This window comes from Myotis myotis, unplaced genomic scaffold, assembly GCF_014108235.1.
Source record: "Myotis myotis isolate mMyoMyo1 unplaced genomic scaffold, mMyoMyo1.p scaffold_m19_p_1, whole genome shotgun sequence".
NCBI lineage: Eukaryota > Metazoa > Chordata > Mammalia > Chiroptera > Vespertilionidae > Myotis > Myotis myotis.
The window spans coordinates 77,872,507-77,897,933 of NW_023416313.1; the positions used below are offsets into that span (position 1 = coordinate 77,872,507).

A 25,427-nucleotide genomic window follows, 5' to 3' on the forward strand; every position below is an offset into this window, starting at 1 on the left:
CCTTCCTCTCTGAAGTCAATAAAAAATATATTTAAAAACAACTTAAAAAAAACTTACTGCAAAGCAATGATAATCATGACACTGAAGAAAAGGAAACCCTGGTGTAGTATTAGTGAGAATGTAAATAGGTATAGCCATTATGGAAAACAGTAGGAAGGTTCCTCAAAAATGAAAATAGAACTGCCATATAACCCAGCAATTCCACTTTTGGGTATTTATTCAAAGGAAATGAAAACACTTAAACTTGATAAGATATATGCACCCCCAAGTTCATTGCAGCATTATTTATAAGAGTCAAGGCATGGAAACAACTTAAGTGTCCATTGATGGATGAGTGGATAAACAAAATGACACACACACTTGCAAACACACACCCCACTGGAATATTATTCAGATATTAAAAGAAGAAAATCTTGCCATTTATGACAACATGAATGAATCTTGAGGGCATTATGTGAAACAAGCAAGATAAAAACAAATATTGTATGTTCTCACTTATATGTGAATATAAAAACACACACACAAAAAATGAATTAATAGATACAGAGAACCAATTGGTGACAGGCAGAGGTAGGGGGAGGGGTGCAAAGTGGATGAAGTGGTCAAAAGGGCACAAACTTTCAGTTATAAAATAAGTCATGGGGATGTAATGTACTGCATGGTAAGTACTAGTAATAACATTGTTTTGTATATTTGAAAGTTGCTAAGAAAGTATATCTTAAAAGTTCTCATCATAAGAAAAAATTTGTAATTGTGGGTGAATGTTAACTAGACTTATAGTGGTGAACATTTTATGATATGTACAAATATTGAATTATTATGTTGTATACCTAAAACTAATATATGCCAATTATATCTCAATAAAAAAGAAAAATAAGATAATTGAACCTAATAGGAGGGCCATTGGGGGTGAGATCAGGCCCGCAGGGGAGGACAGTTGGAGGCAAGATTAAGTTGGCAGGGGAGGGCAGCTGGGGGCGAGATCAGGCCAGCAGGGGAGGGCAGTTAGGGGTGATCAGGCAGGCAAAGGCAGTTAGGAGTGATCAGGCTGGCAGGGGAGAGCAGTTAGGGGATGAGATCAGGCCCGCAGGGGTGAGCAGTTGGGGGTGAGATCAGGCCAGCAGGGGAGAGCAGTTAGGGGATGAGATCAGGCCAGCAGGGGTGAGCAGTTAGGGGATGAGATCAGGCCCGCAGGGGTGAGCAGTTAGGGGATGAGATCAGGCCAGCAGGGGAGAGCAGTTAGGGGATGAGATCAGGCCCGCAGGGGTGAGCAGTTAGGGGATGAGATCAGGCCAGCAGGGGAGGGAAGTTGGGGGTGAGATCAGGCCAGCAGGGGAGAACAGTCAGGGGATGAGATCAGGCCAGCAGGGGAGGGCAGTTGGGGGCGACCAGTTTGGCAGGGGAGGGCAGTTGGGGGCGACCAGTCTGGCAGGGGAGGGCAGTTGGGGGTGATCAGGCAGGCAGAGGCAGTTAGAAGTGATCAAGCAGGCAGGCAGAGAGGTTAGGGGTGATCAGGCAGACAGGCAGGTGAGCGGTTAGGAGCCAGCAGTCCCAGATTGCGAGAGGGATGTCCGACCACAGGGGATCGGACCTAAACAAGCGGTCGGACATCCCCCAAGGGGTCCCCAATTGGAGAGGATGCAGGCTGGGCTGAGGGAAACACCCCCCACACCCACATGAATTTCGTGCACTGGGCCACTAGTATCTCAATAAAAAAGAAAAATAAGAGAATTGAACCTAATAGGCAATAAAAGGATATTAACACAAAAATAGACAAATAAACAACTATTTAATGACTATTTTAAGAACAATTCTGGCCGAAACCGGTTTGGCTCAGTGGATAGAGTGTCAGCCTGCGGACTGAGAGGTCCCAGGTTCGATTCCGGTCAAGGGCATGTTCCTGGGTTGCGGGCACATCCCCGGTGGGGGATGTGCAAGAGGCAGCTGATCGATGTTTCTCTCTCATCGATGTTTCTAACTCTCTCTATCTCTCTCCCTTCCTCTTTGTGAAAAATCAATAAAATATATTTAAAAAAAAAAAATGCCCTAACTGGTTTGGCTCAGTGGATAGAGCGTCGGCCTGCGGACTGAAAGGTCCCAGGTTCGATTCCGGCCAAGGGCATGTACCTTGGTTGCAGGCACATCCCCAGTAGGGGGTGTGCAGGAGGCAGCTGATCGATGTTTCTCTCTCATTGATATTTCTAACTCTCTATCCCTCTCCTTTCCTCTCTGTGAAAAATCAATAAAATATATATTTAAAAAAAAAACACAAAAAAAAAACCAATTCTGTTTCAGTTTAGAAAAAAATTAACTTGGATCCTATATATTGCAACAAATTCCATATGAATAAAAGTCTTAATAACAACAAAACAGAGTAATATACATATTCTGACTCTTGGTGGGAAAAATGTATCCTGAATATTGACGAAAGAGGAAATACCTTCACAATATATTTCTGAATACAGAAAACAGGGGTGGGGAAACTTTTTTCTACCAAGGACCATTTGGATATTTATAACATAATTCTTGGGCCATACAAAATTATCAACTTAAAAATTAGCCTGCTATATTTTGTCAAACATTTAAAAAATATGTCTTTATTGATTTCAGAGAGGAAGGGAGAGGGAGAGAGAGATAAAAACATCAATGATGAGAGAGAATCATTGATCTGCTGCCTCCTGCATGCCCCACACTGGGGATCGAGCTCATAGAGAGCCTACAACCTGGGCATGTGCCCTGACCTGGAATCAAACCCTGACCTTCTGGTTCATAGGTTGACATATAACCACTGAGCCACGCCAGCTGGGTTGGTCAAACATTTAGTTAACTCACTCCTAATGACTTGGTAGGGTCAGACCAAATGATTTCAAGGGCCTTATTGGCCCAAGGGTCAATGTTCCCCACCCCTGACATAAAAGCTTAAAAAAGGTTTTCTGCAATTAACTATTGAAATCAAGTAACAGAATGAAGAAAAATTACAACATAATAAGCTAATAAGGAATATTTGCTTTTTAATATTTTAGCAAATATTTGCATGCGTATATATAGACTTAAGTATATAAATATAAATTTATATTGTATTGCTGATAAATATATATGGTATATACACATAAAAATATAAACATATGATCTATACTCATATCTAGATACTTTGTCAAGGAAGAAATATTGAAGAAAATGCAAACATACAAGCACATGGCATTGTCATGGTGAAAACATAACATCCCATGACAAATGTATTAATTACAAAATGTACTACATTTAGTAAATAAACTTGCAAAAAAAATTCAAGAGGCTAATTGTGGCAGAAAAATGGAAAAAAGGGTGCAAGCACACATTGCTAATACACTTGAAATGTCATTCCTAGGCCTGGAGTTCTCAATTTCAAGCAGCTTTGAATTCTAACAGGGCTCCAGCCCTGCTCAATACAGTGCCTGTTGACTGGACTGGACATTCAAGTCCTCAGAGAAGCCTCTGCCTGGGTAACCCATCAAACTTTCTGCTCCCTGTTTGTCCTTATGTGTTTCCAGACCGGGGCAATTCCTGATATTTTTACTTTCCAGCCCAAACTAACTTCTACATTTAGTAGGCTCAGGGCAGGTCAGGGGTTAAAGAAAAAGCTCCCTTTCTCAGTTGTCAACTGGGACTCATTTGCAAACAGGTTATTCATTTCTGTCATGAGACTTGGAAAGGCTTGTTTTTTGTTTTTATTTTTCAACGAATGTGAATGATTTGGAATTTATGACTTCCTGTCAAAAGACGAAAGAAACAGGGAGTCTGTCAGCTCCGGCAGGAAGTTCATCTTTAAAGCATGGAGGAACGCTGGAGATTTGCAATGCAAAGCACGGTAGTGCGTTTTAGCAGCTGGTCACGTTTGGCTCTTGGCCACATATTTTGCACACGGGCGTATGTTTTGCCCAGCTGAGCGAGGCGGTAGCGACGGTGCAGCTGGACGCAGGTGACCACGACGTGGCGCTGGCCGCGGGTCCCGCGAGGCGCGCCCGCACGACCAGCGAACTACAACTCCCGACGCTCACGGCCATCTCCGCAGGAGGCCCTTGTCCCCAGCACAGAGTCACCCGGATACGGAGCTGGGGGTGCGTGACAGCCAGCGGCATGGAGTCCCGGACTGCAGACGGCTGCTTCCTGGGCGACGTGGGTGCGTGCGGGGCGCCGCGGGTGCGGCGGGCGCGGGGCTCGGGCACCCCGGAGCTGGGGGGTTGGAGCTGGGGGATTGGCAAAAGACCGAGGACCGCCGGAGCCGGCTCTTGGCTCTCGGGGACTGTAGAGGTGCATCTGATGGCACTGGCTTTGTGATCGATGATGCGCCCTTTGAATGTGTCTTCTGGGGCGGGTTTGATGGGCCCTGTTTGGAGGGTCCTGTCCTTAAAGGAGCGGGGTCCGGGATCCCATGCTTTCAGACGTGATTTCTGTGCCCCACCCCTTGCCCCCCCCCCCCCCCCCCCCCCCCCCGCGTCCCAGCGCGTCCCAGGGCTGGTCATCATCGTGACGCAACAACAGTGGGACTTCGGAACTGCAGACTCACCACTAGAGCTCTGGCAACCTTGAGGAAGATGCCCAGCGGGGTGGGGGGGGGGGGGTGGCGTGGGGGGTAAGGGTGGGTGGGTAGTCATTGCCAAGTCCGAGGAGAAACTAGGAAATGGCCATGACGGACCAAGGGTAGGGCAGCCCTGGTGGGAGCTGGAACATCTTCCAGGAGCTGCTGAGAAGGCAGTGCGCTGTGTCCTTAGCATCCCGCCCCCCCCCCCTCCCTCCCCCCCCCCCCACACATACACACCCTGGGTGACAGAAGGAATCAGCTCCAGAGGGAGGATGTGACCTTGAGATGTTGTCACACTGTAAAAAATGAAATCTCGGTTCTTCACTGATTCTTCTTTACCATTTGGGCTACCCAAGAATGAAATGGAGTTGAGGGCAAAGGACATTCTTTCTGGGAGCAAACTTTCCTGCCTCTGAAGTTAAGACTATGGCAGTGGGTGCTCTTCCAGCTTCCCCAGTGAGGCCTGCCCTCCTGCACCTTCTTGGGCCATGTGGGCCAGCCCTAGGATTCTTAACATCGCCTTCTTTCTGCCTCCATCCCAGAATCACTGTGAAATGTCATGATGGACTTAAAGTGAAGGAAATAAAAGTAAAATCACTTCAGGGGGGAAAAGGAACTATGGCAATTAAAAAATGAACAGTGAAAGCCTGGAAAGAAAACAAAATCTGAAGTATTTCTACACTGGTAAAAACAGTAGTGGGAATAAAAGTGAGATGTCTTGAAGGTAAATTTAGCTTAAGAGGAATTGTGGTCATAGCAAGGCAAATATATTTCAATTGATTTTGCAAAAGAGCCATCTTCAACATGATCAAAAGTATTTACTAAACATCTATTTTTACTTGGCATTCCACCCCAGACAGACACAAGACTTTGAACCTGCCAATGTGATCTATATTTGATTGGATCAGTTAAATAAGCAATGAACAGCTAATCACTGAAGCTGATTAAATTTTTTATTATTTTTATTCAGGCACAGCATTCAGTAGCATGACATAACTTCTGAGCAAGTGTTTTGTTTGTTTTGTTTTTGCAGAATTTAAGGAATGTGACTTTAAAAGAAAACACACTCTAAACCTGGCGTCCTCAAACTACCGCCCGCGGGCCACATGCGGCCCACCAAAAACATTTATCCGGCCGCCGGGTGTTTTTGCCGCTGCTGCCTGTCCTGCTTAGCAGCCAACTCGTCCCGGGCCTGCAGTGCGCATGTGCGGAATGTCTGAGGGACAGTGAACTGGCCCCTTGTTTAAAAAGTTTGAGGACCTCTGTTAAACTAATAGATACACAGCTTCTGGAGTTCATGGATATTTTTATTGTTTTACTATATTTCTCCAAGATATGTCCTGTTGACATTTCTATTCTCAACACTAATGAATAAACTGAATGTGTTCAATCCAAAACAACACTGCTATCCCAGCAGAAGTATAGGCCCATCATAGGGCCATTTTAACATTCTGATCTCAAATTCTGTATGTGTATGGTGTTACAACCAAAGCATGTAAATTTTCCAGGTTTTTTATTTTATTTTATTTTAAAATTGAATTTTAGAGAGCAAGGACGGGAGAGAGAGAAAAAAAACATGAACATGAGAGAGCTAAACATCCATTGGCTGCCTCCTGTCTGCCCCACTCTCCCGACCGCCTCCCCTACCCCCCACACACATACTAGGGATCTAGCCGGAAACCCAGATATGTGAACCAGCAATCTTTTAGTGCATGGGACAATGCCCAGCCCACTGAGCCACACTGACCAGGGCAGTTTCCCAGTTTTTAAAATAACACCTTACAGAGGTAAAGATTGTAGAGTCTTACAATATGGTTTTGTCAACAAATACAAAGAATTTAGGACAAGTCACATCCTAAGATGAATCTGGTGTAATACGTAGCAAATGTAATACAGTGCTATTGACCCAAGATAAGTGTCTATTTGCAAAGTTAAAAAAGTGATTCCTGTACTCAGCATTTGTTCTCAAGAGCTTCTGACAGAATTTAATCAGTGTAATCTGATAGAATCAGATAGAAAGAAGGGAGGAGGAAAAGAAAAGCACACTATATGTTTTCCTTTTCCTGTTTCTACCTTCCTAAAGATTTAAACAGCACCAATTGCAGTCTGAAACAGTGTACTGAAGCAAAGGTTGAAAAGTAAGTTCTTGGAGATACACAAATAACTAGCATTCTTTTAAGGAGCAGAATTTATAGACCTGATAATTTGAATTCTCTGAATGGCCTTTCATGGTCAATGTAAGTATGAATGGAGATTAGGCCACTCGTAGGCAAAAGCTGAGAAAACACTCCTAAGTTCATGCTCTGCGATCTGCCTTGTTCCCTAGCATTTTAATATACCTACCATTTAAAATGGCCTCTTCCACCTGCTGAGGCTAATGGATGTTCAGAAAGTAGATTAGAGTGAATGCATCTGTTTCAACATGATTGCTATCAAACTGGCATATATATATATATATATATATATATATGTATATATATATATATATATATATATATATATATATATATATATATATATATTGCCTGGTGCACAAAATTTGTGCACTCAGTGGGGGGCGTCCCTCAGGCAGACCAGGAGCCCTCAGGGGATTTCTGACTGACAGCTTAGGCCCAATCACTGTGGGGAGTAGGCCAAGGCCAGCATTTGGATATCCTTAGTGCTGTTGCGGAGGTGGGAGAGGCTCCCGCCACCACTGCTGCGCTAGCCAGCCGTAAGCCTGGCTTCTGGCTGAGTGCTGCTCCCCCTTTGGGAGCACACTGACCACCAGGGGGCAACTCCAGATTGAGAATCTGCCCCCTGGTGGTCAGTGTGCATCATAGCGACCAGTTGTTACACCGTTTTGTTGATTTGCATATTAGCCTTTTATTATATAGGATATTTCAGAGAAGAAGGGAGAGAGAGAAATATCAGTAATGAGAGAGAATCTTTGATTGGCTGCCTCCTTCATGCCCCCACCAGAGATCAAGTCTGCAAGTGCCCTGATTGGGAATTGAACCATGACTTCCTGGTTCATAGGTCGATCTCAACCACTGAGCCACACCAGCCTGGCCAAAGAAGTATATTTTTAACACACACACAGACAAATGCATCCTGCTGTAAGATAACATGGAATTCTGTGTGGGTTGGGTAGTTTGGGATCTCATTCAAAGGTAATTACAGCAAGTCAAATACCAAAAGGGCCCTTTTATTGGGAGTTTTCTGCTATGTGAGGCAAATTTCATTGCATGGTTCCAGAGAACAGAAATATAGGGGAAGAGGGCTCTAAAGCTATGTTTCAGTCCATGTATAGAAGCCTCTACAGTGCCAGAAATGGTGGCCTGCCAGAGGTTGGGAGGGATGTCAGGGAATCACTGAATATCACAGATGTAGTGATATGAAGGATCACTCAGAACCCACTGGAAAAGAGAATAGGAAGAAATTGTTCAAGGATACGAACCTGAAGTTATCTGCGCTTTTTGTATATACTAACATGTAAAAAAAAAAAAACCCCAGTGAAATCCATTAGATGTTTGTGAGTTATCAAGCTTTGAGAATTTGACTTTGATGGGTTGGAAAAGCATAGCCAGAAATCATTACGTCCTGTTTGGGTTAGAGTATATTTAACATGTTTATTAGGGGCCAGAGCCAAGAATTTAACTTTTTTTTAGGAGCCAGAGCCAGGAATATCAGAGGTGCTGAATGACCTTAAATGGTTTTTGGTTTTGCACTGGGACAGGAAATATATGCCATGTCCAGATGGACCAGTTCCTAGATATGGGTCACACCCACAAACACACACCCATGAGCCTGATGTGGTTTGAGGAGCAGGGATTCCTATGCTGTGTGATCTTAAGCAAGCCTTTTGCTCTGTTTTCTAAAGTGGGTTAAATGAGAAATTACAAAGAATTTCTTATTAGTATTTAAAATATAGTATTTTATAGATATTACACTGTACATGTTTTAAAAAATTAAATGGAACCACAAGATTTACCATGAAACATTTCTGTCTTCTTCCAACTCCCCCTGGATCCCCACTACATAGAAACAACTACTTCAACTCTTTCAGCTGTTTATCTGGTTTACCTCCATTTGTCTAACTAATATGCTAAAAATTTGATTTCCCGACTTTCAAACTTGACTCTCCCAGAAGACATCCTGTTGGGGGAGATGAAGCCCTCGCTCACTTGGGGCTCCTCCACTTCCATATGCTTCCCTTCAGGATCCTGTAATATAATTACTTTTTAAAAAACTCATTATCTGGGGTTCACTTTATGACTGTGAATATTGCCCACAGCTACACTCCTTGCTATATTAGGATTACATTTCTTTCTTCGTATAACTTTTTGCTTTTCTTAGAGGTAATGACTGTTCTGTTTGTTAGTTTAGTTTTCTATATACACAATTACTAATTCATCCTCAGACTGTCTCTTGGTCTGCTCAGGCACCTCAGGTAACCTTGGTCCGCTGTCTTTCTTGTCTCATGGATGACTGGGGATATAACCTCTACAGCTTGCCGCTTCGTGCTCCATCTGTGCGGGGTGCTCCTGAGACTGCTGCCCACCTGTCATCCTGGAGCCTGCCTTGACCAACCCTTGGGAATTTACATCACCTCTCTTCCACATTGAATCTTAGATCCCATATCTCTCTCTTTCTTGACAAAACTCCCTCATTTCGATGGAACACATCTCTGAGGAATGTGTCCAGAAAGAGTGATGAGGAGGCAACTTATTTGAAATCTTGCTTGTTGTTCCTAAATGTCTTTTTAAAAAAATATATTTTATTGATTTTTTTACAGAGAAGAAGGGAGAGGGATAGAGAGTTAGAAACATCAATGAGAGAGAACCATCAATCAGCTGCCTCCTGCACACCTCCCACTGGGAATATGCCCGCAACCAAAGTACATGCTTGCGACCAGAATCGAACCCTGGACCCTTCAGTCCGCAGGCCGACGCTCTATCCACTGAGCCAAACTGGTCAGGGCTGTTCCCAAATGTCTTGATTCTATTTCCACACTTCATTGGCACCCAGGCTTGCTTTGAAATTCTGGGCTGGAAATCCTTTTCTCAGAATTTTTTTTTTTTTTTTTTTTTTTTTTTTTTTTTTTTTTTTTTTTTTTTTTTACAGAGAGGAAGGGAGAGGGATAGAGAGTTAGAAACATCAATGAGAGAGAAACATCGATCAGCTGCCTCTTGCACACTCCCTCCTGGGGATGTGCCCGCAACCAAGGTACATGCCCTTGACTGGAATCGAACCTGGGACCCTTCAGTCCGCAGGCCAACTCTCTATCCACTGAGCCAAGCCGGTTAGGGCAGCAACCTCATCCTTTAAATGGGATTTTTCCCTCTCTAGAAACTTTTAGGGTTTTTCCTTATCCTTGCAGTACTGAAATTATTTGGCAGTGTGGCTTGGTGTGGGCCCTCTTTGCTATATACTAGTATATCATTCAGGTTTCTCACTGGACCCTTCCCATCCAGAAATCATCCCTTTCAATTCAGGGACTTTTTAGTGTAATATCTTTGAGGGTTCTCTTTTCTCTTTTTGGCACCCCTGTTAATTGGGCCTTAGACTTCCTGAATGGATCCTTTGTTTTTCTAACTATTTTGTCTTACTATTTTCTATCTCCTCCTCCTGTTTTGTCCTACTATCTACCAGATTTTCTGAACTTCATTTTCCAATTCTTAGTGGATTTGTTTTTAATTTTCACTATCATATTTTTTGTCAAAAGGTCTTATTCCCTGAGTTTTCTTTTAAAATGCTTTTTGCTGTTGTTTCATATTTTCTCTCCTGTCTTCTGAGGTTTCAAAATAGTTTTTTAGATGTTTTTACCTACATTGAACTGGTTTCTTCTGAATTCTTTATTTTTTGTTCATTCTGATCTCTTTTCTTTTCATATAAAGCTTGGCTGTGCATTTGCAAGAGGCACCACAGAGAATGTTGGGAGGTAGGCTTATTGATTTGATTTCATGCAGGGAGTTTGGGCAGGGACCTGTCTCTCTCAGTGAACTGGAAGCTCTCTGTACACTTCAGTGTCATCATCTGTGGGTATTCCTCCTGCTCCCCCCACTCCCAAACCACCTGGGTATTTTCTCATGGGTGGAGAGATATTTAGAGCCTGAAGCTTGTCCTAAAACTGGCCTTTAAATAAGACTTGTAGCCGAAACCGGTTTGGCTCAGTGGATAGAGCGTCGGCCTGCGGACTGAAGGGTCCCAGGTTCGATTCCGGTCAGGGGCATGTGCCTGGGTTGCGGGCATATCCCCGGTGGGAGATGTGCGGGAGGCGGCTGATCGATGTTTCTCTCTCATCGATGTTTCTAACTCTCTATATCTCTCCCTTCCTCTCTGTGAAAAATCAATAAAATATATTTAAAAAAAAAAAAAAAAGACTTGTAAACAAACAAACTAAGAAGCCTATTTAGGGCAAATGGAGGTATTCGAAGATACCACACGTAGTGTGAGTTACAAACTCTTATTGAGTACTTTTCTGGGAAAATGGTTGCACGTTATTCTCTTATTTTCTCTTTTAAAGGACACTGTGAAATATGATCTCCAATGATAAGAAACTGACACTTAGATGATTTCAAATGAGAAACTTCCCAAAGTCCCTGGGATAAAGTGGGGAAGGTGGAGGATGACCGTTGAGTGGTTAGGATGTAAAGCCCTCACCCTCTGTGCTCTGTGGTTAGGGGAGGAGGAACCAGGGAGCGGGTGAGCATTGGAGATGAGTGGCTCTAATTGTGTTCAGGGAGATCTGCCTGCAGAAAGACTGCGCTGATCACTAAGAGGCCGCCTCCTCTTAATACCTCTTTCCTTTTTCCTGGCTGCCTTTCTCTTTTTAGCAATCTATTTTCCTTTCTTTTCTCTTTCTCTTTTGCTTTCAGTTATTCTCTTTCACTTTCTTTTTTTCTCATTTACCGAGTTCTGACTGTTTTGTCCCTATAGGAAAATAGCGTTTTCTATTTAATTTTTACCTAATTTAACATATCTTAAAACCACACTGTAGGCCGTTTGACCCTATGTTTACTGACAAACAATATTTTGGGTATTCATAATTAAAACATTGAAAAAGAACTTGCTGAAAAATCTCTTAAAAAGCAACCGAAAATTTAGCCCCATTTCCTAAGTGTTTCTACATATAAAAATAAAGATTTCTGTTTTCCCTTGAAAATCAAGGTGACTGCTAATTCCCAGTTCACTAAAACTTTAATTCAGACTGCACTATTCAAAATTGGTGGCCGTGATAAGCATCATTAAGCAAGCACCCACTTTGTGCAAGGCTTTTCATATATACTAGTGACCCAGCACATGAAATTGTGCAAGACCCTGACCCTCGGGAAATTGCGTGAGACCCGGGACCCAGAGTCAAATCCCCACCCATCCGCTTGTGCCTTGCTGCACATTGCACCTCACCACGCACACAGCCTCCTGGTGATCAGTCTTTGGTCGTTACGGCATTAGGGCCACTGGGTTTTTATAATATAGATTGTGTCTTTGGTTCTTATAGCATCGTGCAGAGTAGATATTGTCATCCTTAGACGCTGGACTCTTTGTCCTTATAGGTTTATGACCCTTTTCTTTTTTTTACTCCGTTATGATCAGAGGGATGGGTATACTTTGCCATGCTTTTCTGGAAGTGTTGATTGTAAAGGATTTCTAAGGCCCTTTCATTTCTTAAATTTACTGGTAGCTTTTACACACAGCTCCTTGTCCTCTGGGGACCTTGTGGGATGAGTCACTGGGGACCTCTGACTTTCCCCTGAGACCTGAAGTTTTAGTCCAGGGAGCAGGCCTCAGAAAAGCAACCGTACTATGACTTTAGTGTTCGTTCTTGGCTGCTACGTCTCCCACTCTGGACTCCTCTGCAGGAATGGCCTGCCCTCCCTTCTATCTTGCTCTGCCACCATTTCAAGAATGTTTACTGGGTATTTGGGAGAAGGGTGTATGCCAGAGCCGGCAGATTATTTTCCATCTGTAGCTGTGGCAGAGAAGGACCTTCTGCAGCAAGGACCCCAGGCTGCCCTAATGATGTACTTGGAACAAAATTCCTGGCCCAAGCAACATCTAAAGGTGCATGGTGGATGTTGACCCCCAACTAAACCCAGTGTGTTGGATCAGTTTTGTAGTAAAGGTATTCTCTGAGGCATTTGGAAAACAGTCTGTTAGAGCAGGGCTGCTGTCCATGGAGAGGTCAGCCCAGTTGGGGGAGGAAAGGCCTGGAGCAGGGCCAGGCTCACAGAAGGACGAGAAAAGACAGTGTGGCTTGGGTTCTGATCTCTGGAGAATTTATTGGAGCCAATGAGTGCTCTGATCTACCTGGGCAGGGGGCCTGCCAGGCCATGTATATCATAGACACAGGCTCCCGGGGAGGGCAGGTGGGCCATTGGCTGAAGAGCTGGTGTTTGGGCTCAAGGAGCAGGATTCTGGTCTCTGGCTGACTAAGTGGGATGCTGGTAAAGTGTCTCTCTGGAAAAAAAAGGGGAGGGGGCAGTAAAAAGGAATATAAACAAGATTCTGATTTGCGCTTTTCCTGTTGTAAATACTCACACCATGGCTGACTTTGAGCCCCTAACAGTTTCTGGCTGGCGGAATTCCTGGATATTTAACAGTTGGCTGTGTAAGCTGGTAGGAGCTGGTAGGAATGCAGGCTGCAGTGTCAGAGGGCCCAGGAACTGTGCAGGTAAACTCATTATGGAACAAGGCTCATTATGGAACAAGGACAGATGGAAGAGCTGGAACCCAAGACCCAACAGGACTAGCAGAAGTAGTCATAATGATGATGATGATGCCATCATAGTCATAGTGTCTGTCATTTACTGAGTGTTTATAATTGGCTGGGAGCTGTGCAAAATAGCACCCCTTCAGCTTTCACAGCCACCCTATGGGGTAGTCAAAAATATGTACATTTTATAAGGGAGAAAACAGGCTCTGAGAGGGTAAGTAACTTGCACAAAGTCTCAGAGATTATTGTAAGTGACAGAGACAGGTGTTGGGTGATTCCTGAGGCTCCTCAGTCACCACATACATTCTCCCTCAGGGCAGCTGATGCAGAACCACTTGAAGTACTCAACTGGGGCTTTTTGATCCCCAAAGAATAGACTTGCGCCTGGGGCCTTCAGATGTGAGGTGTCAGGGGCCCAGCTAAGGCAAAGAGGGTGTTGGAGCTGGGATCCAGAAAGGTGCACATCTGGTGCACAGGCTGAATTAATTAGGTCATACTCAGGGGCAGAGAGGTGGCAAAAGTGTTTCCAAGCACCGATCATTCCTCCTTACATAACCCTGACTGCCGGTGAAACTCTCTAGTTTTCAAGAAGAAGGTCTTCATTTAGCCCTTCATATGAGCTTGGGCTTGCCAGCAGCTGGTCGACCTGAGGAATGACAGGTGTCACTATGACCTCCAACCAAAGCCCAGACAAGAGGCAGGAATAAGTTGGATGCAGCTAGCAGTCTGGAGCACAAGTGCCCAGATGCTCTTCCAGGACTGTGACCTTGGCTCTTGTTACAACAGACTCCTATGTAATTGATGCTCTGGCACCTGGCTCAGTGCCAGGAGCTGGGCAGGCCTGTGAAGGGCAGGGAAGGTGGTTATACTTTGGCAGGTGGGAGGTGGGAGGAGGGCAGACACAACTGCAGGGGGAAGGCATTGTCTGGCAAGTCAAACCTGCTCTGGAGAGTATTTACTCATCCCATACCTGGGTGTCAGGTGCCCTGCTGGAACCAGAGGGTGGGCTTGTCCTATCCTAGAGATGCTTGAGGAGGGAGGGGAGAGGAGTGCAAATGAGATGCAGGTGTGAGGGTGTGCACGACTAATGGTACAGAGATGGAATAAAGAAGGGAGTGGGTGGGTGGGCTGCACGCTGAAAGGCTTCTGAAGGAACAGACATTCCACTGGGTCTTACTGGGTGAGGAGGATTTAGTCACTCAGGCAGAAGCTGTGGTATGGGAAGCTAGGGAGTGCATTTCCATAGGGAGGCAGGGACAGCAAACACAAAGGCACAAGGCCTGACCCTCTGTGAGCTATGTGAAGTTCATTATAATTAGAGACAATTGTGTGTGTGTGTGTGGGGGGGGGGGGGCAGGAGATGGGAGGGACAAAGGTGGTAGTGGGGAGGGGGAGAAAGGCTAAGAAAAGAGGTCAAGACTCCATCCTGGAGGGCCTGTGTGCCTGGCTTGTAAAGGAGTGTGGATTTTATCTTGAAAGAAGGGGCAATTGAAGGGTCCTGAGGAGGCCCCACACGATCCACTTATGATTTAGCTGCATCATAGGGAGGAGGTGAGGGGAGGGGCCCAGGGGAGGTATGGGAAGACTGGAAGCGGGTGTAATGGGACTGAGGGATGGTGATGGGAAGAGGGAAGCTCGGAAACCAATTAAGCGGCAGGGTTGGGATTTAGGGGAATGCTCATCCCTGAGGGAACTTGCCAGAACAGGAGTTCTCAGGTTTCTAGGGTGGCCCCTCTCCCAGGGGGATGGGGCATCATGTCACAACTGGGGTTCAGGCATAGGGCTGGAAACAAAGCCTGAGGTCAGGCCTGGCAGTGGCCTGACTAATGTGTAGTGTTTTCCCGTGCTCTCCCCACTGAAGGCAAGCAGATGCATCTTTTTGCCTTATGGTTAATAGGTCCCAGCCTTTTCATGGGGGAAAGCCGAGCTTTCCCTGGAGGGAGGGCCAGCGCCCAGTCACACTGCTCCATGGGGCACCATGCAGCCCCACATTCTTTATGTGCAGGTGGTTCTCCCCTCCCCTTGCTTCTCAGCCCTTCCTAGAGGCTGTTGAAGTCACATTCTTCCCCTCATCCCCTCCCCCGCCCCATAACTGTCCCCTGTTGATGACAGCCTGTGGTTGGTACCAGCTGCAGGTGACAAACTTCCCATCCTCAGGGACTCCACCATCTTTTTGTTACTTTAAAAAAATAGAATTTTTAAAGTTTTAATTGTGGTTTTAAAAAACCACACAGAAATTGTTAAGATGCTATAGTTTAAGTGTACAGTTTAGTAGCGTTAACTATGTGCACATCGTTGAGCAACCGATATCCAGAACTTTTTCTTCTTGCAACAGTGAAACTCTGCACCTGTGAAACTGCCTTACTCCCCTCCCCTTGGCAACCACCATTCTACTTTCTGTCTGTATGAATTCAATGACTCTTATAAGCGGAATCATATAAGTATTTGCTTTTTTATGACTTTTTAAATTTCATTTAATTTTATAAAAAATATTTTTATATTTATTTCAGAGAGGAAAGAAAATGGAGAGAGATAGAAACATCAATGATGAGAGAGAACCATTGATCGGTTGCCTCCTGCACACCCCCCACCAGGGATCGAGCCCACAACCCAGGCATGTACCCTGACGGGGAATTGAATTCTGACCGCCTGGTTCATAGGTCAACACTCAACCACTGAACCATGCTGACCAGGCTTTTTGTGATTTTCAAAAAATTTTATTTTTTAATATGTTTTTATTGAAGAAGGGAGACGGATAGAGAGATAGAAACATTGGTGTGAGAGAAACATCATTGATCAACCGTCTCCTGCACAACCCCTACTGGGGATCGAGTTCACATCTCAGTCATGTGCCTTGATCAGGAATTGAACCCATGGCCTCCTGGTTATGGGTCAACGCTCAACCACGAAGCCAGACAAGCCAGGCTCTTTGTGACTTTTTAAATTTCACTTAGAATAATGTTCTCAAGTTTCATTAATGTAGGATGTGTCAGAATTTTCCTCCTTTTTAAAAGGCTGAGTAATTTCCATTGTATGGATAAACCATATTTCTTTATCCATTCATCTATCCATGGACACCTGGGTTGCTTCCACTTCTTGGCTATTGTGAATAATTCTGCAGTGAACATGGGGGTGCAGATATCTCTTCAATATCCTGATTTTGGTTCAATATATACCTAGAAGTGGGATTCCTGGGTCATATGGTAAAATCTTTAATTTTCTGAGGAACCAGAATACTCTTTTCCATAGTGGCGGTACCATCTTATATTCCTCACCAACATTTATTTCCTGGTTCTTTTTGTTTGTTTGTTTTAATAGTGGACATCTTAATGGATGTGAGGTGATTGTGGTATTGATTTACATTTCTCTGATGATTAGTGATGTTGAACATCTTTTCATATACTTGTTGGCCATTGTATATCTTCTTTGGAGAAATACCTATTTAAGTCTTTGCCAATTTTTAAATTAGATTATTTATGTTGTTGAGTTACAGGCATTCTTTATATATTCTGGATATTAACCTATTCAGATATATGATTTGAAAATATTTTCTTCCATTCTGTAGGTTGCCTTTCAATCTGTTGATCGTGCCCTTTGATGTGCACAAGTTTCTTTTCTCTGCTTTGTTATCGCACCTCCTGCTTCTGATCTCTGCCCTCCATCACTGCTGCTGGTTACCAGTAAGTTACATTTCCTCTATAGACTGATCATAAAGAAAGAAAATTCAAATTTTTTTAAAAAAATTTTATGTCCAGACTTTATAGTTTCTTTTAGTAATTCCATTCATTCATTCATTCATTCATTCATTCATTCATTTCATTTCATTCAACAAGCCGGTGGATATAAGCATCTTTGTTGAGCTATATTCTGTGACAGATGCTGTGAATGCAAAGCCAACAAGTGATGTTTGTCACAGACTCACTGCAGCCCTTCTCCTCCGTGATGCTTTCCTGACTGGCCCTGGATGCTTGGGTGGTCCTGCTTCCAACTTCCTATAACTTGAAATGTTCCTCCAGTATTGCAGTCATCATGCTTTGAATTATTTGTACATCTCCCTTGCCCATGACAGTAAATTGCTTTTTTTCACATCTTATTCATCTTTGTACACTGCAGTGGAAGTTGCTACATCTCTTTAGGTAGCTGCTGGATGGATGCATGTGTGAGCCATGCCAGGCTGCCCACCACTTAGCCACAGGTCTCCCCAGTGCCCAGCCTTCCTGAGCAGCACCTCCCTTTCTGCTGCAAGACCCAGGGCCTCACCTTGCTCTCTTCTTTTTAGGGTTGTAATTGCTCATTCTGCTGTTGGAACATTGCTCCCCTTAGATTCTCTTTAAAGTGATCCATAGCCACTTTTCGTTACTTCCCAAGACAGGCCTGCAGGTGACTATTAATTACCTGGGAAATATGCTGGGGCCCTTTCTTGAGATGGTAAGTAGAAAGTACCATAAGCCTGGCTTATATATTTTTGTGGAAATTAAATATTCCTCCATATTTCAGCTCTTTCTTGGTTTCTCCCATCCCCTATTATTGAGTCCTCATTTCATGGGGTTACATAGGCTCTCTGGCTAAAGGGAAAAATAGATAGGTACAATTAATTGTGGGGGGTGTAAAATACTACAGATCAATAGTATTTATTGGGGGGGGCTCAAATGGGGAGCTGCTAACCCAAAGTGGACTGAGGCTTCAGGGTGGGCAAGGCCTGCTGGAAAAAAAAAAAAAACCATTGGATTTCAGTCAAGAAAGGTGCAAGTAGGTTATCTAGAATGAGTGGGGAGAGGTGGGGGTGGAGGGGTCGGGGAGAAATGAATTAAAGAGGCAGAGCTGGGGAGCAAAGGGGTTCTTTTCAGAGGAAAAAGTATTATCTAAAGCAGTGGTTCTCAAAGTGTAGTCCCCAGACCAGCTGCATTGGCATCATCTGGGAGCTTGTCAGAAATTCAGGTTCTCAGGTTCCATCTGAGACCTACTTACTCAAAAACTCTGGGGGTGGGCTTAGTCTTCTAGGTGATGCTGGTGCTTAAGTATGAGCACTACTGGTTAAAGGTATGGGGAGGTCAGAGTGCTGCGTTCTGTGTACCTCATTCTCTAGAGCTGAAGGCAGGTGTTGGGTAGGGAGTGATGAGAAGATGCAAGCTATTGCATAAAAAAGAGGGATAGGAGTAGTGCCATGCTAGTTGAACATGTATTTTATGAGATTAGAATGCAAAAATAAATAATTGTAGTTTTAGATGATTGAAAATGAAAACACAACACACCAAAACTAAACAGATGCAGCTCAAGCAGTACTTAGAGGAAATTTATAGTAGTAAACACCTGTATTAAAAAAGAAAGATCTCAAATCAATGACCTAAATTTCCATCTTAAGACATTGGAAGAAGAGAAAACTAAACTTAAAGCAAACACAAGGAAAGAAATAAAGATTAGAGAGGAAATTAATGAAATAGAGACCAGAAAACAATATAGAGAATCCACAAAACCAAAAAGTTGGTTCTTTGAAAAGATCAACAAAATTGACAAACCTAACTAAACTGACCAAGAAAAAAAGGAGAAAAGACTCGAGTTACCAAAATTAGAAATGAAAGAGGGACAGTACTGTGGACCTTACAGAAATAAAAGGATCATAAGGGAATACTATGAACAGTGGTGGATTAGTCAGCTCAGGCTGCCATAGCAAAAAACCACAGATTGGGAGACTTAAACAACAGACATTAATTTCTCACACTCTGGAGGCTGGCAGTCCAAGATTAAGGTGCTAGCAGGGTTGGTTTCTCCTGAGGCTTCTCTCCTTGGCTTGCAGATAGTCATCTTCTATCTATGCCCCTAAAAGGTTTTCCTCTATTCATGGACATTCTTAGTGACTCTCTGTGTGTTTTAATTTCATCTTTTTATAAAGGCTCCAGTCAGGTTGATTAGGACCCATCCCAATCGTCTCACTTTAACTTAATCACTTCTATAAAGACCTTATCTCTAGATATAGTCATATGCTGAAGTACTAGGGGTTAGGGCTTCAACATTTGAATGTGGGGGTGGTGAGGGGGACACAATTCAGTCCATAACAAATTGTATGCCAACAAGTTAGATAACATGGATGATGTGGAGAGATTCTTAAAAAGGCACAAACTTCCAAAACTGACTTAAAAACAGAAAATATGAATAGATCTATAATAAATGAAGAGATTGAAATAGTAATTAAAAACCTTAACATAGGAAAGCCCAGGCCCAGATGTCTTCACAGGTGAATTTGACCCAAGGCCCTTATATGCCGCCAAAGACCAATTACATGGTTCTTCATAAATTCTTCCAAAAATTAGAAAAGGAGAGAATATTTCTCAACTCATCCTAGTATTGCCTTTATATCAAATCCAGACAAATACATTGATCACAAGAAAAAGGACGCTTATGAACACAGACACAAAAATCCTCAACAAAATACTAGAAAACCAAATCTAGCATCATATAAAAAAGATTATGCACCATGAGCAAGTGGGATTTATCCCAGGAATGCATGGTTGGTTTCACATTTGAAAATCAACATACTACCCCATTTTGATGGAATTAAGAAAAAAAAGCCTGTATAATTATTGCAATAGATGCTGAAAAAGTATTTGATAAAATCCAGCACCCTTTCACTAGAAATAGAAGGGAACACCCTCGACCTGATGAAGGTTCTCTACACAAATCCACACTAACATCATCTTTAACTGTGAAAGACAAAGCTTCCACTCCAAGACCAGGAACCAAGCTTGGATATTTGCTCTCATCGCTTCTGTTCAATATTGTGCTAGAAGTTCAAGCCAGGGCAACCAGGCAAGAAAAAGAAATAAAAGCATTCAGATTAGAAAGAAAGAAGCAAAGCTATCTCTATTTGCAGATGACATGGTTTTGAATGTGGGAAATCCTGAGGAATCCATTAAAATTGAGTCACTAAAACCTGGTCCTTACTTTCAAGGCACTTCCAAGCAAGAAGGGGGACAGTGTAAATGAGTGTAGATGTGTGAGTACTGTGGGAGAAGTGTTTCCCAGAGAAGTACATACTTCATCTGAGTTCATGTAAAGTATGTAGGTGTCTAAACAGGAGATTGTAGGATGAACAATTGGGGTGGAGAGCAAAGGTAGGTATTTCAAGCACAGAAGAATATATGCAAGGAGACTCAGTGTGATGAAGCAGGGTCAATAATGAGCTGTGAGTGTGTCTGGGGAGTTGGATTTGTGAGGCAGTGTGGGAGATAGGTCAAGGAGGTGAACAAGGCCCTTATATGCCTCCAAAGACCAATCACATGATCGTGTCCAGTGTCTGGGTTTCGTCAAGGGTCTCTGGACTTGTACTTGTGTTCATCTCATTTGGATAGAAGTGGTGTGATCTCAGCACCAGGTCTGTCTCTTTTCTAGGTTTCTGGGTAGAGCGCACCCCTGTGCACGAGGCTGCCCATCGTGGTGAGGCCTTGGAGCTGCAGCAGCTGATCGAGAGCGGCGCCTGTGTCAACCAGGTCACAGTGGACTCCATCACGCCCCTGCACACAGCCAGTCTGCAGGGCCAGGCACAGTGTGTGCAGCTGCTGCTGGCTGCCGGGGCCCAGGTGAGCAGCGCTTTAGGACACCCATGGAGCCTGGCTATGGCTATGGGCATAGAAGGGACCAGTTCAAGGGATGTATAGAGGGAGGAAAATACAGGGTTTGGGATTTGCATCCTGTGATTTGCAAATGCACTGGAAGTAAAGAAACCACTGCAGAAGACTGAGCAGGAAAGGAAGGAGGAAACCAGAATGGGGTGTGGTGGGAGCCCAGGGAGGGGAGAGGAAGTCTCTGTGTCAACTGCACACTCGGACCAGTAAGTATGGTTATGGGCTTCGCTGTTAGGGGGTTACTAGTGGCTGAAGAGAAGGCAGTTTTAGCAAAATGGTGGAGGGTGTGCCCTGCTCTGCACTAGGAAGGGGACAGGCTGTCTGGAGGGCTGGCAGGGCCTTGGCTCAAGAGCTGCTGTTTGGGCTCAGAGAGCAGGATGACTATGTGGGGGATGCTGGCACACTTCCCTGGTAAAAAGGAAAAAAACAAGATTCTGATCTGATTTGCTGCTATCCCTGGTGTAAGTACTCATGCCACACTGATTTCAGCCTCCAGTGCTTTCTGGCTGGTGGAATTGCTGGATGTTTCATAGTGGCTGGGTGAGCTGGGCCGGACACCATTGGGCTGAATGGTGTTGGGGTTCAGAGTGAGGCTGAAGTGAAGATCGTGCACTGCTTACTCTTTCTCAAAGCTTGGCATTGAAAGCAGGTCAAGAGAAAGTGGAATAAGCTTCCGCATGTAACCAGATAGCAGCTGAATTTGAATAAGTCCTAAGCAGAATCTGCCAGTTGGGAGCTGCGTTTTTCCTGCCCTATGATTTTTCAACTAGAGGAGGCATGAAACTGCTTAACAGTTTCAGGCACTCCTAGCTGAGGCTGGAATTAAAGCCCCTTTTTATGCCCTGCCTGCTTCAGCTGGAACCTGGAGCTCTCCTTACTGGCTGTGTGCATATTAGGTGCTGAGGTGGTGGCAAGAATGAGTCTGAGTTGATTCTGCCCAAGAAAGAAAAGAGCCACAGGCTTAGGAGGCTAGTAGGTGATCCCAACCCTAGTTCCTTTGATCCCTAACCACCTCCCCCGCCTGACACGGGGCCTCAGCACATACTAGAAAACCCAAGAACTTCTTAGAAAAACTAAGAAGTGTATTTGCCCAGATGAATGTGCATCAAGATGAGAAAGCGCATTTCCTCCTTGATCCTGTAACACTTATTTCTCCCTCCCCACAAGGTGGATGCTCGGAACATCGATGGTAGTACCCCGCTCTGCGATGCTTGTGCCTCTGGCAGCATCGAGTGTGTGAAGCTATTGCTCTCCTACGGGGCCAAGGTCAACCCACCCCTGTACACAGCCTCCCCACTGCACGAAGCCTGCATGAGCGGTAAGTCAGGTGGAAGGGAGCTACCTGGATAGGAAGTGGGAGCCATTGGCTGGCCCAGGAGAGCTGCTGATATCTGGCTATTCGTTGTTCCACCAAGGAAATGCTCACATTTCCTTCTGGAGATATAGTCCTCACCCAGGAGTAAGGGGCTGTTGTTTCCATGATAGGATTCTATTTCTTAGCAGATGCTCAGTGCCTCTCAGACACTAACACTGGAGATGGGTCTACTCTGCAGTCTCTCTCTCAGTCTTTGCTGTGATGTTGCCTTGTGAGCACCTGATCTAGTTAGGAGATGAGACCCAGACAACATCTCTGAGGACAGGTACTCTTAGAGGAGGGGAAGCTGGTCCTTCAGGCTCAGGGAGCAGGTGGGATTTCAACTGCTCCCCAAGAATGGATGGACTTCAGTTGGTGGGAGGATAAGAGGAAGGCTGTGCACAGGAAAAATGACATTGAGTCCCATTGAATCAGAAGCTCTCAACAGACAAGCAACAACAAATAAGACTGGAAATTTAGGGCAAGGCCAGCTGATGGAAAATTTTTAAATGACAGACTAAAGATTTTGGATTCCACTCTTGAGCAAAGGTTGCAAACTTGTAGCCTATATTTTGATTGACCAGTACAGTGTCTATTTTTGTTGTATTTCATTGGGGTGTGTGGTGTGTCCTCCTCTGTGTCTTCATGCAGGGACACTGTTGTCTGCTGCCTCACACCCAATTCCCATAGCTAGGTCCCCTTTCATCATTCTCAGGCACTAGGGATTACTATAGGCAGCTCTTGAAGGTTTCAGAGCAGATGTTGAATGACTGGGAAAACAGCATTTTTGAAAGGTTAGTTTAGTGGCCATCCATATACAGTGTAGAGGAGGACAAACTTTTCCTTTATCTATCTTAGATTCACTGGCTGGGCCCCACCAATTAGGTGACAGGGAACTGATTAACAAGAGAAAACAGAAGTTTGTTAATGTGAGTAGTGCATTGTGGAGAGGCATGGGAGAACTCGGCAAGGTGTCACGTAAAGGGATGGTTAAAGCTTGGGCTCATATAAAACAACTAGAGGCCCGGTGTACGACATTCGTGCATGATGGGGGGGGTCCCTCAGCCCAGCCTGTGCCCTCTCACAGTCCGGGACCCCTCGGGGGATGTCTGCCTGCTGGCTTAGGCCCACTCCCTGGACATCCCCTGAGGGGTCCTTAGCACTGCTGCAGAGGCAGGAGAGGCTCCCTCCACTGCTGCTGCACTTGCCAGCTGTGAGCTTGGCTTCTGGCTGAGCAGCCCTCCCCCTGTAGGAGCGCACTGACCACCAAGGGGCAGCTCCTGCATTGAGCATCTGCCCCCTGGTGGTCAGTGTGCATTATAGTGACCGGTTGTTTCGACATTCTGTCAATTTGCATATTAGGGTTTTATTATATAGGATCAATTTTTAGGAAAATGACAAGACAAAGGAAAAGGACTTTGAGCTTCTAGGATGTCAGGTTGTGGGGAGGCAAATAAATGGAGGAACTAATGGTAGATGAGGCTAGTTTTAGCAACTCCAACTAGAGTTGTCTCTGGTGACTATCTTTTGTCCTTCCTGGTAGATAGGGGAAGGAGACACCTTTACAAATATATATCCTTATTTTAGGCAATTTGGGGGAGGGAAGAGAGCTTTTATTCTATCTGTTTCTTCTCAATTGTCATAAACTCAAAATAAACATTATGCCAAAGACATATTTTGGGTCACCCTTCAGTAGACTGAAATGGTGGTGGTGGTAAGGGATATCCTGGGAGTGAAGAGATGAGTTGGGAGCTATCACAGTGATCCAAGTGCAAAACTCTTAGAGTCCAAGTGGATGGATTCATTTAGAAAACAGAAGAATTAATGGGCTTGATATAAGGGAGAGGAAAGCATGGGGTCATAACCTATTCAAGGTTGAGTAGGGAGTAATGGCTGAGATAGAATGGCCGGGAGGATGTGCCCCTAGGGAGGGGTGAGAGAGGGCCTGGTAGTGATAAGACATCCAAACAAGAATGGCCAGCAGACAGCTGTAGATGAGGGGCTAGGTTTTAGGACTAGAGGTGGAAACTCGGTAGCTACTAACAGGTGGTGTGATCAAGAGATGGGAGAGGATGAAATCTTGTTCATGATGAACCTTGACCCTAACCCATGTTAAAGATACCTGGAGAGGAGCCAAGGGAAGAGGCAGGGAAGGTGTCCTTGAGCTGGGAACCCCTGGTAAGAAAGTTTAGGTAGCTCACTGAGGAGGCTTGGACTGGGGATGCCAGCAACTTTATGTCAACAGCTTGAGAGGCAGCCCTGAAGGGGGAGCACTTTCTCTCCCACTGGGGAACTGGGGAGCAGTGAAGAGAGTCTTCTCTGGCTGTTCTGAAGTGGTATTTCCCAAACTTTCTGTTTTCCCAGCAACAGGGCCAGCTGTGCACTCCATGTCTGCTGCAGCCAGGCAGGTTTGGGGAACTGTTGTGCCTTCAGGAGAAAGGACAACTATCCACTTGCTCTAGGGCCACATGGGGTCATGAACTGCTCTTAGCTTGTGATGTAAACCTGATTCTCCTCTCTGCCCCTGCAAGCATGGGGCTTACCTGTTCTAGCCATCAGTTCTGTCATGCTTATTATTTCTAATGTATATATTAGTGATATTCAACCAGCGTGCCCTAAGAATTTTTAAAACATGAAATACCTGACTATTTAGTCAAGGGCACTGACCTCTTTTCCTTTAGATCATCAAATAAAAAAAATGACAACAGCCAACACAACAAAGTCATCTGGAATGAATGCGCTGTCATTGAAACATATAGATCATAGAATAGAGTTGCATTTTATTGGTCACATTACATAATAAGGTTGTGTCTGATTGGTTAATTCTTGGCACCAGAAATCCTTATATACATGTGCAGGCACCTGCTTTTTTAAAAAGTCACTTTGCTCTGGCCAAATGGCTCAGTTGGTTGGAGCATCTTCCCGTACATCAAAAAGGTTGTGGGTTTGATCCCTTGTCAGAGCACATATGGGAGGCAGTTGGTTGATATTTCTCTCTCACATCAATGTTTCTGTCTGTCTCTCCCTTCCTCTCTCTTAAAAAAAATAATAAAAACATATCCTTGGGTGAGGATTTTTTTTTTTAAAAAAAGTCACTTTGGAGCAAAAACTAGGTAATTTCTATTATATATTTTTGTAAATCAATAAAAATTATACCTATTTTTTGGCAGATTGGCAAAAAATATAATTTATTTT

At 44.3% G+C, this 25,427-nt stretch overlaps 1 protein-coding gene across 1 annotated transcript in view; it reads left to right on the forward strand.

Annotated features, from left to right (window-relative positions):
- The first annotated feature begins 3,864 nt into the window (after window positions 1-3,864).
- ASB13 (ankyrin repeat and SOCS box containing 13) overlaps window positions 3,865-25,427 on the forward strand; it is a 37,749-nt gene continuing 16,186 nt past the window's right edge. The window contains exons 1-3 of the mRNA XM_036342209.1: window positions 3,865-4,159; window positions 20,646-20,833; window positions 22,046-22,196. Of these exons, the coding sequence (XP_036198102.1) occupies window positions 4,117-4,159; window positions 20,646-20,833; window positions 22,046-22,196 (382 nt within the window). The 5' untranslated portion in view covers window positions 3,865-4,116. The remainder of the gene's footprint in view (window positions 4,160-20,645; window positions 20,834-22,045; window positions 22,197-25,427) is intronic.